This window comes from Panthera onca, chromosome C1 (assembly GCF_046562875.1).
Source record: "Panthera onca isolate mPanOnc1 chromosome C1, mPanOnc1 haplotype 2, whole genome shotgun sequence".
Classification (NCBI taxonomy): domain Eukaryota; kingdom Metazoa; phylum Chordata; class Mammalia; order Carnivora; family Felidae; genus Panthera; species Panthera onca.
This window is the reverse complement of record NC_138346.1, coordinates 213,307,028-213,322,170: the sequence shown is the minus strand read 5'-3', so window position 1 is coordinate 213,322,170 and position 15,143 is coordinate 213,307,028. Positions and strand designations below refer to the sequence as shown.

General features: G+C 50.7%; 1 protein-coding gene across 2 annotated transcripts in view; it reads right to left on the bottom strand.

Annotated features, from left to right (window-relative positions):
- The window catches only part of MTOR (mechanistic target of rapamycin kinase), a 131,595-nt gene extending 116,899 nt beyond the window's left edge, over nt 1–14,696 (bottom strand). Inside the window, exons 1-7 of one of the 2 annotated variants that reach the window (XM_078452436.1) lie at nt 14,588–14,696; nt 12,450–12,627; nt 11,722–11,830; nt 10,785–11,017; nt 9,077–9,277; nt 7,987–8,121; nt 83–358 (exon numbers count right to left, since the gene is read on the bottom strand). In XM_078452436.1, the coding sequence (XP_078308562.1) occupies nt 83–358; nt 7,987–8,121; nt 9,077–9,277; nt 10,785–11,017; nt 11,722–11,830; nt 12,450–12,611 (1,116 nt within the window). In that variant the 5' untranslated portion in view covers nt 12,612–12,627; nt 14,588–14,696. Of the gene's footprint in view, nt 1–82; nt 359–7,986; nt 8,122–9,076; nt 9,278–10,784; nt 11,018–11,721; nt 11,831–12,449; nt 12,628–14,585 lie in introns of both variants that reach the window. The other variant, XM_060621606.2, reaches the window with a different exon arrangement.
- Between the last annotated feature and the right edge of the window lie 447 nt (nt 14,697–15,143).

Genomic DNA, 15,143 nt, shown 5'->3' with positions numbered 1-15,143 from the left:
CTGAGACAGGAGAACACAGGGTTGGCCACGGAAAGGGAGCACGGGGCTTGGGAGAGGAGGGGGCAGGCCTCTCGCCACCTACCTGATCGAATTTCTCCTCCATCAGGTCTCTGCAACACCGGCTCTCCACCAGCGTGGACTTCGCTGGGCTGGGGGAAGCCCCGAAACCCATGAGGCCTTGGTGAGAGCTGTACCCCAGCAGTCCCACCAAGGCGTTGGACTGCGGGGGCTGGCCAGCCTGGAAGCTGGTGAAGGGGGTGATGTGGCGAGGTTTCGTCCCGAAGCCCATGAGGTCTTTGCAGTACTTGTCATGGACCAGCTGCTGCTGCGTGATTTCTTCCATTTCTTCTCTCAGGCGCTGCACGTGGGGAGGGAGCTCACCTTTACTCACAAGTGCCACCTGCCAAGCCCCTGTGGGGTCTACAGAGCAACTCCTCTGCCCAACCCTGCAGGGGAACTATTTGCCAAGTGGAGGGAGCCCACTCTTCATCTTTAGGAGCTGGATTCCCCCAGAACCTTGCAGGGGGCCTGGTTTTGTTCTAACTTAGGCAGAAGAGCACCACCTACTGAACAACGAAGAAGCGGCAGGGGGCTGGCCGCCAAGGACCCCTCCCCTGGTTTGGGAAAGCTGAGTTGCAGACCTAAGGTCACAGCAATGAGGTCACCCTCTGGCGAGGGTGACAGGGTGACAGGGTGCTGGGCGGCCCCACGCCAGGGTCCCGTTGAGGACATGCTACTCTCCTTGTCGCCGGAAACCCAGGTAGAAACAACTAAGGCAAGCTATTTTCTCAGAATCTGAAGAATTCCATGGGCAGCACGGACTAAATGGACTGGCTGAGAATTCACACCTATTTCCCAGCCAAAGGGCTGCTTAAAGACAGTCCAAACTGAGAAGGACAGGAAACAATTTCTCAACTTGCACACTTTTCTCGACACAGGTATTTTCGCTTCTCAGACATTTTCTCCACTCTCCTTGTCAAGGTCACCAAGGACTCTCAGTCTGCTAAATCGGATGCTCGATTCTCAGCCTTCACCCTATTTGCCTCGGCTACAGCATTTGGTCCAACTTAACAGTCCCTCCTCTTCGAAAACTCTCTTCCCTTGGCTTCTTGGATCCCGAGCTTTCCTGGGTCTCCTCTCCTCCTCACGCCGCTGGTCTCCCCTGCTTGCTCCTCACCTCCTGACCTCAGGTCCCCAGCACCCCCCTTCTCCGACGCTGGTATGCTGCTGGGGAACCTGAAATCACAGCTATGTGCTGACGGCTCCCCAAATCTGGGTCTCCACCCAGATCCCCCCAGAACAACTCAGTTCTCTGCTCAGAAGCCCAACAGGTGTCTGAAACACGTTCAAAAGCAAACTCCTGACCTTCTACCCCAAAACGCACTGCTCCTTCCACCTCAGTCCTCCTGACTCAGCAAACGCCACCCTAACCTTCCGGTCACTCAGGACAAAAACCTGGACTCCTCTCTCCCTCATTGACCCCCAAATCTCAAATTCAAGAATCCAGCCCCTCCTTGTGCCTGCACGGTTCCCGCTAGGGTGCAAGCCGCCAAAGTCCTCTGCTAAGGCTGCCGCACTTCCTTCCCAAATAAGACCTCCTGGCATCACCCTTGCCTCGCGGATAATCCCGCTCAACATGTAGCCACAGCGATCCTTCTGAAACGTGCGTTTCAGCTAGCAGCTAACAGCTTCCCATTTCACACACGGTCCGTACGGTGGCTCCCGAGACCCTACACGATGTGCCCCTTACCTCATCCCAGGTATTCCTCTGACCCCATCTCCCGCCACCTCCCTCCTGTCACACGGCTCGGTCGCAGTGGTGATCTCGCTCCCAGCCAAAGGCAGTGTGCTGCCGCCATGAGGCCTTCACACCTGCAGAGCCAGCTGTCTAGACTGCTCCCCCCAGATATGTATTTGTATGGCTTGCTGTCTTACGTCCTTCACAATTGTGCTCAAACATCACAGGAGTGTGAACTGCACTGGTCCACTTATATGCGGATTTTTTTTCCCCATAAAGACAGTGCAGGGTTATAAATGTATTTTCTCTTTTTCCTATGATTTCCTTAACGCCATTTTCTTTCCTCTAGCTTACTTTATTGTAAGAATACCATATATTATATGTATAACATACAAAATATGTGTTAATTGTTTGTTATCGGTAAGGCTTCTGGTCAACAGTATGCTATTGGTAGCTAAGTTTGGGGGGAGTCAAAAGTTATATGGGGATTTTCAACTGTGTGTGCGTTGGGGGGGGGGCTTGATGCCTTAACCCCACATGTTCAAAGGTCAATCGTATATATTTTCACTTATTTGTGTCTTGTCTCTCCCTGCTAGAATATAATGTTTTGTCCACTGCTGCATTATTCTAGCTCTGAGGACTTGGTGTAGCTGGCCCACAGTGGGTGCTCAACTCAAACTTGTTCAATGAATGAACAATGACAAAATTATGATACCTTACATTTGGATAATTCTTTAGGATTTATAAAGTACCATCACAAGTACTATTTTTTTTTTAAATATTTATTTTTGAGAGAGAGAGTGCAAGCAGGGGAGGGCAGAGAGAGAGGGAGACAGAGAACCCGAAGCAGGTTCCGGGCTCCGAGCTGTCAGCACAGAGCCCGACTCTGTGGGGCTCGAACTCACGAACCACGAGACCATGACCTGAGTGAGCCGAAGTCGGACGCTCAACCGACTGGGCCACCCAGGCGCCGCCCAAGTACTATGCATTTAATCTATTTAGGTGACACTGTTCTGTTTTCCTAGGAGAAAACAAAGATCCTCGGGCTGTATGTGCTCATCCATGGGAAGCCCCATGTTATAGTTAGACGGGAAACCTCTGAGGGCTAACATTCATGGAATGGCTACTCTATCAGATGATGTGTTAGGCACTTCGCGTAGACGGCCCACCCTTGAACAACGTAGAGGTTAGGGGCACAGACACCCTGTGAGGTCAAAAATCCATGTGTAGCTTTGGACTCCCCCCAAACTTAACTGCTAGTAGCCTTCTGTTAACTGGAAATCTTACCGATAATAAGAACAGTTAATCAGCACATACTTTGTGTATGGATTGCACACTGTATTCTTACCACGAAGAAAGCTAGAGACAAAAAAATGTTATTAAGAGAATCACGAGGAAGAGAAAAATCTATTTACAGCCCCGTCCTGTATTTCTCTATACTATAAGTTTATGTTGTCTGTTTATGAGATGAATCATCTGTCAGCACCCACGTGAACATTATCTCCCATGAAGCAGAACAATGTGGACGTTACATGCATTACTAACACCGGATAGCAAAAATGAAAAGATGTGAGAAAGAAATTCGTGTTTACTTATAGGTATAATGATTCAGGCACTAATAATGAGGCAGCAGCAGTAAGACTGCATCACGGTAGCTTAGTGTAATCAATACGGTTGCTTCATGGTAGCCTCGCCTATGCTCTGACGAATGAGTCATTACCAAGTTTTTATGGCGCACGGTATTACAGTCATATTCATATTACAGTGCTGGAAACGCTGATACATTTTTTTTAAAAACCACGTACCTGTGATAGGTTGATACACACTTTCTCCAATTACCAGAGAGAGAGACACGAACTCTACCGTATGGTGACGTAATTCTTTGAAAGCAAAGTTATAAAACAGGAAGAAAACCAACATGCTATTAACTTCACAGTAAATCTCACTCACCTAACGCCCACACGGGAATCGGCGGTCCACTGCCACACGAGTCTTGCACACGATGTCTGACACGATGAATGGTCAGGTGATCAGGATACAAAAACATCTCTTACCGTTCTTGCCATACGGTCAATAGACTGTCACACGAAGACCCACAGAGTTCATCAACTGTATGGCACGATGATGATTTACCGTTCACTAAATGGGAGTGGCTCATCATAAGGGTCCTTATCCTGGTTAGTCCCCTGGTGAGTAGGCTAAAGCAGAGGAGGGGTCGGCTTGAGGCCTCAGGGGTGGCAGAGCGGGAAGGGGAGGCTGGAGACACGGCGCAGCGCTCTGTGTAACTTTACAGAAATACGTTGTAATTTGTCTGACTGCTTTTCCGTTTCTCTAACAATGGTTTTTTTTTTTTTTTTAATGTTTATTTTGAGAAGGGCAGGGGAGGGGCAGAGAGAGGAGAGAGAGAATCCCAAGCTCTATGCTGACAGCACAGAGCCTGACGTGAGGCTCGATCTCACGAACTGTGATGACCTGAGCTGAAATCAAGAGTCGGATGCTCAACCGACTGAGCCACCCAGGCGCCTTCTCTAACAATGTTTTTATACGGTACTAATCTTTCTTCCACTGTCTCCTTCAGTTTCAGTACCCGTATCAGAAAAAGATCCAGGTCATAAAAGAAGTCACAAGCAGTCTTGAGTACCTCGAACCCTTCTGCCGGACTGTCCAGTGTCAATCGGTTTCCTGGCACCGCTTCCTCGAGGTCTTCTTCATCGTCCGGCACTGGTTCGGAAATGCTCGTCTCCCTCAAGCCGTCTTCTGTTAATTCCTCTGGTGTGGTGTCTGTTAGCTCTTGAATTTCTCCAAGATCTGTATCACCTTTCAGCGCCCATCTTTTGGGCCACCTCCACGTTCTTTCACTCTCTTTCATGGTTTCCTTGATCGGCTTTGTCCTAAGTCCTGTGAAGTCATACGCAACATCTGGCCACAGTTCTCTCCAGCAGGAATTTACTGGTCCAGGCTTGATGGCATTTGTGGCTTCTACAACCAAAATGGATTTTCAGCGACGGAATCCTTCTAGACTTTCTATCAGGGTTCTCTTCAAAGTGTTGACAATCCTTTTCATAAAGTACCATGTGTAACGAGCCTTAGAGGTCATGACCCTGATCCAGAAGCTGAAATAGGGATGTTGTGTTTGGGGGCAGTCAACCCCTTCGATGCCTCTAGTATTGAACTCATGGGGTTCTGGGTGGCCAGGGGCATTGTCTCATATGGCAAGAACTGTACAAGGCGACGCTTTACCGGCAAGGTCCTTCTTGACTTCAGAGACAAAGCATCAAGGGAACCAATCCAGAAAAAGGGCTCTTGTGTCCAGACCTTCTTGTTTTACAAACAGAAGACTGGCAGCTGGTGTTTATACCTCTTCCCTTCAAAGCTCGAGGGCTAGTGGCTTTATAGATAAGGGCCGTCCTGATTGTAAACTGGACCGTATTGCACAATGGCAGGATTACCCTGCCCCTTCCTGCCTCAAATCCTGGTGCTCGCTTCTCTTCCTAATAAATGTCCTCTGTGGCATTTTTTTTCCCCAGAGTAGGGCACTTTCGTCTGCAATAAAAACACGTTCAGGCAGATACCCTTTCTCCTCAGTGATTTTCTTTTACGGCCTCTGGGAACTCATCTACTGCCTCTTGGTCAGCAGAAGCTACTTCTCCTGTTATCTTGACTTTTTTTTTTTTTTTTTAAGTCAAACCTGTTTCCAAACTCATCAAACCATCTTTTGCTGGCATCCGATTCTCCGGTGCTAGGTCATTCACCTTCCTTTTGCTCTACGTTGTCATATAATGACTTTGCTTTTTCTCAAATCACATTAGAGTCCTTAAGTATGCCTTCCTTAAGGCAATCCTGCACCCACGTAAAAGCTACATTTACCATATGCGATCAAAAGATACTTCTCAAGGGGCACCTGGGTGGCTCAGTCGGTTAAGCGTCCGACTTCGGCTCAGGTCATGATCTCGCGGTCTGTGGGTTCGAGCCCCGCGTCGGGCTCTGTGCTGACAGCTCGGAGTCTGGAGCCTGCTTTGGACTCTGTGTCTCCCTCTCTCTCTGCCCCTCCCTCACTTGTGCTCTGTCTCTCTCCATCAAAAATAAATAAATGTAAAAGCTATTTCTCAAAAAGTGCAAGAGACTTGCGCCTGTAGGCACAGCTGTGGCAACAGCTTCACGCTTCAGCTTCCTTTTCTTTTTTTGCAACGGTGGATTAAATGCTGGATTCATTTATCCTGAAACGGTGGGCGGTCACAGCTGCGGACCGCAAGCTGCGGTACGTCTCAAGCAAGGCAAAGTTTTCTTACAATATCATGACTTTGCTTCTTGGGAGAACTTCGCCAGTAGCACTTCACAGGGGTTCCGCAGAATTATTCAAGGTTTATTTACAGTATCGCACCGAACACGACGAAAAACACACGAGGACGGAGACAGATCGACAGATCGCTTTTGCGACACGCGACTTACTGGAGGGGTGAACTGGGCACACGGAGATGATCAGCCTCGCACGGTGTTTTAACCAGACATTCCCAACACTTGAGCTCATTGCAGCAGCAACAGAGGTGGCTGCGAAATTACTACAGTCGGTACGGTTGTACTACAGTTAATTTTATGCAGTTAGGATTTAATATTGTGCCTTCGTGTTTGTTCACATTTCTCTCGACTGCAAATGGCACCAGGTATAGTCTGTGAGTGCTCATGTGCGTAAGTTTAGGTAACGTTTAACTCTAACAAGAGATTTGTGTATATTTTACGATGGTCAATAATAAGACTAGGATCTACATCTATGTTACGCCTTCGTGACATACTCAGCTTCTTAATTTCTAGGCTATGAGGTTCCTATCTGTGAGTTTTTTCAAACGGTCACAAACCTCCCAAAAAGTTTTCCAGTATGTGTACCGAAAACAATCCGCCTAGAAGTGGACCCATGCAGCTCAAACCTGTGTTGTTCAAGGGTCAAGTGTACTTGGAAACCTCCCAGGAGCCCAGTGAGGTGGAGATCCCCGTTAACAGCAAGGAAAATGAGGCTAAAGGAAGTAAAATAACGTACCCAAGTCACACAGTGTACACATGAATGGGGATTCCGAGCCGGACTCCCGAGCTGTCCATACAGTGTAGCCCAGGCCGCCCGCATCTACAGCACAGCCATCACCAAATGATCATCCGGTCTATTAAAGCAAGAAGCCCTGGGGCAAAATTCCACACCAACTTGCTCCCCGTAGGAAGACCCGTGGATGGGGCTCTACTCCCAAATGTATCCCGAATCCAGTGTCAGTGGATTGACACTGAATCCACTTCTCAGTGTCCGCACTGCCAACCCTAGGGAAGCCACCACCATCACTTGCCCAGACTACTCCAGAAGCCTCCCACGGTAGCCAGGAGAACAGGATCAACTACAAGGAGTGCAGTTGACAACGGCCCCGGCCACGACTCTGAAAACATCACCATGTTTGTGCCACGGCCACATTTGCCACGGGCTGCCTCTAGCCAACGCAGGATGCAGGAGGGATGCTGAGGCAGGGCTCCCGGCGGGGGGGGGGGGCGGCGATGGTGGCCGGAAGCCCCCCGTGGTGGCTCTGCGCGGTAGCCTAGCACGCTCCCGTCACTTTCCTTTGCTGTCTCATGGCTGCTGACGGCTAGCCAGCCTCTCCCTGCTCCCTCCACATCCCCCGCCCCCACCGTAAGTTGTTTCCCTGACAAAAGTCCTTGCACTTTTAAACACAACCCCCTACCGAGTCTCCTGCTTTCATTCCCGCCACTGCACAAGCTTTCCCCGCAGCAGTAGCCAATGATTATTAAAAATGGAGGCCCTCACCCCGCTCCCCTGGGCACGCATCTCCAACGTTTATGAGAATAAGAGCCAGTGTTGACCGCGACCCTGAGGCCTAAGAATTTGACCCTTCCCCCAACCTCCCTTGCTCTCCGTGCCCCAACCACATTTCCCTTTTTTCTGTTCCCTGAATTTGCCAAACTCTCTCCCACCTCAAAGCCTCTTCCTGGAACACCCCCACACAGCACAAAGCTCGCTCCTCCACATCATGTGGGTCTCAGTTGAAACAGCACCACCCCAGAGAGGAAGTCCCCTCCCACTGCTACCCTCCAACCCGTTATTTCACAGGACTTGGTGCCTTCTGAAGTGACCTCATAGACTTGCTTATTTCCTGGTTCCCTTATAAAACATCCTCTGTAAGGACAAGGATCTCGCCTTGTCTTGTTCACAGAACGGCATGTGGGAAGCCAGACTCCCTTCTGACATGCTTCCTCACCTCTCCCTCCATGCTGCTGATTCGGACCAACTCGTTGAGGATCAGCAAGGCTCCATGGATGCGATCATCCCGATTCATGCCCTTCTCCTTGGCCAACGTTTCATCAAACCCTTTCTCTGCTTCTTCAAACGTGTGCTATTAGAGACACGGGACGTGTTAATTACCCAATGTCCAAAGGGAGAAAGACCACCAGCCCGCCCCTTCTGCATGGGGGACCCTGAGGTGTTACCATGCCTGCTCAGTGGCTTGTGCCAGCAACATCAACGATAGGGATTCACCAAGCTCTCTCGTTTAATTTAGCTTCAACGTGCACCGTACCATGAGGCAGAGGCCACAACCATCCCCATTTAACAGAGAAAAACCAGAGGCTCAAGGAAATTAAATGACTTGTCCAACGTCACATAGCAAAGCCAACCCTAGAGCCCAGGTCTCCAATGCCACGTTTAGGAATCTCTTTGTAGTACCAGCTCTTAGTGAAGAAGTGCCAGGTCTCTCTCGTCTAATGTCACGAGCCCTGGCACTTCTTAAATTAGCATCATTGTGTGTCGCTGCTTCTCAGACACCCATTTTTCTATATTTTCACACCTCTGAGAGGAGAGCTCTTAAAACTGGTGATGAGACGGCAGTAAAGTCACAGTTTTACTGTATCACGTTTTCATTCATCCTCAGTGGCACGTACAATAATGGTGTGGCCACCAACAGATCTTTGCATTAATGAAATCCAATGAGATAAGTGCTGACTCATACTGAGCTTCAGAAACCACTTGAGACCAACACAAAAGTGACATCTGCTCTGTGGCGAGGGCCCTGTTGTGGCCCTTAGGCCAGGTGGGGCTGTATATAAACGTGCTGTGGGGCGCCTGGGTGGCTCAGTCGGTAAAGCATCTGACTGCGGCTCAGGTCACGATCTCCCGGCTCGTGGGTTTGAGCCCCGCGTCGGGCTCTACACTGACAGCTCGGAGCCTAGGGCCTGCTTCCGATTCTGTGTCTCCCTCTCTCTCTGCCCCTCCCCTACTCGTGCTCTCAAAAATAAATAAACATTTTTAAAAAATGTGCTTTGCAGGCGAATGCAACGGAACCATCTCCTCACCCTGTACCACTGAGGCTTCTGCATCTCCTTTGGCTCACGCTGGGTGGTAAGAATCAAACAGGCACGAAGGGCGGCCACAGCTCCCTCCCGGATGGCCTGTTTGGGGTCCCACACGGCCACAAAAATGTTGTCAAAGAAGGGCTGCACTTGCTGGAAGAAGAAGGTGGGGACGCTGATAGCCAGCTCACGGAGAACCAGAACCTGGGGGAGAAAAGCACACAGAGAACCCTCGTCTGTATCAGAGAGTTTCGTCCCATCAGGATGTGGCTTCTTGCCATCCTGGAGCCTGTGTGTATATACATCAGGAAAGGAGCAGACTCGTCCTCTCTTCTAGCTGGGAACCTCTGGGGACATAGGAATAAAAGAAAAATTGATCGAAAATCTCAGTGTTCATTATCCTAGGGTGTTTACAAACACAGGATTCTCATAATGTTAGAACATGAGCTCTGGAAGGGAGACGTGTTCACGCTTTGCATTCTGTCCCAATGACAGCCTAAAACCATCCCTGGAGCACAGTGGTATTTGATAAACATTTATTTATTTTTTAAATGTTTATTTACTTTGAGAAAGAGAGAAAAGCACAAGCGGGGTGGGAAAGAGAGAGAATCCCAAGCAGGCTCCGCACTGCCAGCGCGGAGCCCAATGCGGGGCTTGAGCTCAGGCGCTGTGAGATCACGACCTGAGCTGAAATCAAGAGTGGGACGCTTAACCAAATGAGCCACCCAGGCGCCCCTTGATAAACGTTTATTAAATGAGTTAATAATCCCGTTCAATATTTAATTTTGCTATATGTCCATCTGACAGTGGAAGAAACTGAAGGTCAGAGGCTGGCCCGAGTTTCAGAGTTAGGAAGGACAAAGCCGCCTTGAAGCAGGGTCCACATGGCTGTCCCTCCCCCAGTACCAGGGTCCCTCCTTGTGGTACTGGCTCCTGAAGACAGAGCCGACAGGAAAGGATCCAAATGATGCTCTGATCCCCACCACGTTCATTCCCAGATTCTCAAGGACAGACTCTCCCTCATCTCGCGGCCTGGAAGCCTGGTCCCTCAAACCAGGCTTTTTTCAGGGCTGAGCCTCAAAAAAGCAGTGGGGGTGCACCACGAGAGGATGAGAGGCTCCCACTCCCCCAACTGCAGAAGAGCCAATGGGGAAAGAGGGAGTTTGGGCCAGGTGCCCACCAATCAACAAACGCCTAGAAAATAAACAAGAAAGGCCTGAAAGGAGGCAGACCACCACTCCCACTGCCCCCGCTCCTCTCCTCCTCCTAGTATTTCTGTGTTCCCATAGGACAGCAGAGAGACCTTGACAGAGACACTGACAGGACCACACAGATAGGACAGCTGTCTGGGGCTTTAGGAGCCTTTTGGCTTGTGATCTCGTCTGCCTGTGGCCAAGGGGGGAACCTTCTGCTCAGGAGGCAGTTTTGAGTCTAGGAAATCAGAGGTCCAGACAGCACCGCACTCAGGGCTGTGCCTATTGGGCAACAGAAGAGAACTTTCAAGTTTCCTCTTTGGGTACGCAGCTTGGGGCAAAAAGAGAAAGGGATTCAGGACAGAACCGAAGGCCCCTCTTCTTTAAGAAGCACAGCGCCTCTGCCTGGAGCGTCCCCTCACCGCCTGCCTTTCAGGGACCCGAACACGTGGTGCGGAGGACCCCGACAGGGCCCCCTTGCTCCCCGGCCAGCTGCATCCCTCCCCGCGGGCACTCACGGCTGCGTGTCTCCGGCCCTCGTTGCGGTCAGCGCCCAGCCACTCCAAGGCTCGCTTCACCTCGAACTCCACATACTCAGCTGTAAAAGTGTCGCCTGCCATGGCAAGGCGGCCAATGGCCTTGGATGCCATCTCCATGACAACTGGGTCATTAGAGGGGAGGAGGTTCCGAAGATAGTTAGCAAATCTGCCGATACGGGTGGCATTCCCGCCTTCCACTCCTATGAGGCTGGCTGGGAAAGACAGGAGGACAAAAGGTGAGGATGGGCACGTCCGGTCCCGGAGAGCGCGCGGCCCTGACAGGAAGGCTGGCGCGTGACCCCTTCCTTCTGCTTTGAGTACCAAGCGCAACTTCCAGGTGGGAAGGATGCAGACAATATTTTCATTTTAAGCAGCAGGTTTGACATCTGCGTCAGAACTACTTACATAAAGCAAAACAACCTTGTTTTAGGACACGTAATTTGTTTTCCCAAGAAGAAAAGGAGTAAAACGGAGAATGAATAATAATGCACCAGACCGGTCCCTGGGATGTGAAAATGACATGCTTTGTATCACTGTACCCCAACTTCGCCTTTCCATTTGTGAGCCCTGCTATGCCGAACTGCCCGACAGGGAAACCAGAGCCTGCAACGAGCCACACGGGGTGGGGGGAAGAAAGCTGGCTTGCAGTCTCGGCTCAGGCACCGGCTCAGGCATTACGAAAGTTGCGTAATGGTTCTGAGACTCTGTATCTGAAGACATCAGCTGTGCCACCATCCCAGGACCGTTGCTAAGATTAACACCTGAATAAGTACACTGAAAGCCACAGGGCTCCTCAAAATTTCGTGAAACGGGTAGGAACTCAGCATCTAGTAAGCAGCGGACGCAGGTGCAGTGGACACAGAGGTGACCGCCCTTCATTCCCAGTTGTCCCCGTCACCAGAGGCCCTGCCCTTACCTATGGCCAAGATGCCACCTTTCCTTTCATTGGCATCCGAGCTGGAAACCAGTTCAAAAATGTGATGGTTCAGCTGATCATAGAAGCGAGTAGACTCCTCTTGACTCATCTGCGGAGGAAGATGTACTCAGAACAACTTCTAATGTCTCCCTGATGCTGGGGACTTGGGGGGGGGGGGGGAGGCTCCCAAAGGTCAGGACTGAGAGGTGGCCAGCAGATCTGGCTCACGCCAAAGAGGACAGAACTACTGCCCACGTTTATAGCTATGAACTGTTGAGATGGACCCACAGCTCATTTGTATGTGGACCAAATGCCTGTTGAGTATCTACCCCATGGCAGGCGACATCCTGGGGTTACAAGGATGAGCAAGAGACACCGTCCAGACATCAAGCATGCTCTCTCTCTAGAAAGCCCCAGGCTACCAGCTCCTCAAACCCAGCCCGACCACGGTTATCAGATAGAAAGAACTGAAGGTCTGGAATATGGTGGGAAAACGGAACGGAACGGAACGGAAAGGAAAGGAAAGGAAAGGAAAGGAAAGGAGGAAGGAAGCACAGCATAGGAAATGCCACAGAAATGTGCCACTACAAAGGAACCAGCGCACCCTACAGACAGGAAAAATTGGGTGCCTTTGTTTTCCAAATCCTCACTCAGCCGTCGGAAGGAATCGAAACCAGTGCCGGTGCATTCAGGCCCAACACTCCACGACAAAGCCCAGAAGCCCTGACCTCTCGAAGCTCCATGGTGACATAGTGCTGGAGCTCCTTGGCAGCTTTGGCCCTGGTCTCCTCATTCCGGCTCTTCAGGCCGCTGGCAAACTGCTGCAGGACGCTCACGTTGCTGGACGTGGTGGTGGCTGTGGTGGCGGTGGCAGGTCCGGTTCCCAGCATCTTGACCTGAGGTTCGTTGGAGAGAAACTTCCCTCAATATTTTGCATAACAAACTATGGTGTCATGAATATATTTATGGTGCCCGTTCCTCAACACGGATCTCCTCTCTGCCCGTTGTCAGGGGGCGGGGGGAGGGGGATCCTAAAAAGGTTGGGAGACCCCACTGAGGAATGTAGAGAAAGTCTTGATTCATTCCACAATGACTGGTGTTTAAAAGAGGCAGGGGTGGGGGGCGCCTAGGTGGCTCTGTCGGTTAAGCGTCCGATTCGTGATTTCAGCTTTGGGTCTTGATCTCGCGGGTTCAAGCCCCACATCAGGCTCTGTGCTGACAGTGTGGAGCCTGCTTGGGATTCTCTCCCTGCCTCAGAATAAATAAATAGACTTAAAAAAAAAAAAAAAAAAAGAGGCAGTGTAGCAGACAGGGTTAAACTGTGGGCTTTGAAGCCAGAGCCTGGGTTCGAATCCAGTCCAAAATTATGTATTAAATTACGGATTAAGTGAGTTAATAAATGTTAAAAAGTGCTTCAGTGCCAGGCACACAGTGCGTTCTTAATGACCATTAGCTGTTATTACCATGACCAGCGCCAAAATCAAGAGTCAGATGCTTCTCCAACCGAGCCACCCGGTTGCCCCCATAAATGTAATTTTAAATCTCCTGGCAACCATATCAAAAAGACGCAAAAAGAAACAGATGAAATTAATACATTCCTTAAATCTAACAGATGCAAAATATCATTTCAACATGTTACCAACATAAAAATTACCGATATACTTTCCGTTCTCTTTTTGTACTGTGCATTTTCCACTCAGGGCAACCTCAACTTCAACTAGTCACATTTCAGATGCTCTAAGCCACCTGTGGCTGGTGGTTATGATATTGGACAGTGCAGTTCTCTTAAGTACCAGAACTTGGAATGTGAGCTAAAAGAGACTGATTCATTCCTGAGATCACTCATTCGTTCCTCAATTATATACTGTCCCTCCTCTCAGTTGAGCTTACAATCTAGAGGAAAATACAAATAATCAGGCAACCACCATAAAGTGGCCATAACAGGGCTCAGCCCAGACTGCTGCGGGAGGAACACATATACCGGTCGGAGGTATGTCCACATTATATTAGAACACCAATTTTTCCAAAATTCTTATTTTTGAAATTATCTGTGAGATGCAGAGAAAAAAAAAATTAGGGAATAATTCGTTTTGTAAGGCTTTTAAGTACTTCAATGCCAAAAAAAGGCTGCAGAAGGAAATGTCATCCTTCAGGGGAGAGGAAACCCAAGGATCCCTGATGAGAAAACTGGGAAGGGGTGTGTGTCCCGCCTCTGCGATGAGGGGGAGGGAGGCTGGCAAGGAATTCTCATTCTCAGGAAGAAACCAGAGTATCTTCACAGGGTCTAAGGCCCACAGGCCCATCTGCTCCAGGCAGAATTCAACTAAAATACTTGTAAGTCCAACATCCTAAGAGTCTTGGTGACGGCTGGCAGAAGTTAAAGTTGGGGTGGCTGAAACTGGAGATGGGGGTGGGGAGGGCAGAGAGGATGAAACCCCAGGATGGAACCCAGCTCAGTTCTGGGGACTGGGTCCTTGAGAGGTCCCCAGGGTGCAGTGCAAGGGGCACACACGGACGTTGCTCCTCTCTGAGGACAACCTGTAGGTGGCTCGGAAGATGGGGTGACTGCGGGGCATGGAGACCCAAAGGCGCCCGGCGGTACCGGAGCTGATGGGCCGCCCTTCGCCGCGCCAGGGACACACGGCAGGCTGAGGGGTCCGGGGGTCTCCTGGGGGTCCGGAAGGAGGTGGGTGCTGCCTCGCCGGGTGGGGGTCAAGGGCTCAGACGGCGCCCAAGTCCGTAGGGACCTCACGGACCAGACGGACGACTTCCCGGCACCCCCCCTCCCCCCCAACGGACCAGGCTGACCCTGGGTCTGGAGATTCCTCCACCTTAGAGGGGTCGGTGCCAGGCCCCAGACTCACCGCGCGGCTTCGGCCAAGGCCTCGGCTGCCGCCACCTGTGCGGGTACCGCCGCTTCAGGCCCCCGGCCCCACCACCCGCCTTCCCCGCTGTCCTCTAAGCCGGGCGGGAGGGAGGGCGGACTCCTAGCGCTGAGGACCAATCGCCAGGCGCAAGGAGAAGATGGACTGGAAGGCAGACCAATAGAAATGAAGGAGAAGTGAGGCCTGGGACCCGGCTTCTCTAGGGGGCGGGGACTGTTCAAATAGACAAACCACGCGGCCAGTGGCAGACGAAAGGAGGCTTGAAAGAGGACTGCGTCCACTTGGGAGAACCAATCGCTCGTGAGTTGATTTCTGCCACTTCCACGCGCACATCCGGTGCATCGCTACTATTATTCCCCGCTGCATCGACACTGTGGCCGTCCGGATCCTGGTGTGTGGGTACCGCTGTAACCAGGGTGTGAGCGACGAGGTGCCCTGTCTTTAAGAGAGCAAAGATGTAGAACTTTGGGACCAGCGCTAATTATGCACCCGTGATTTCTCTTCTTTGAAATGCAGTGTGCGTTTAAAAGCGTTTTT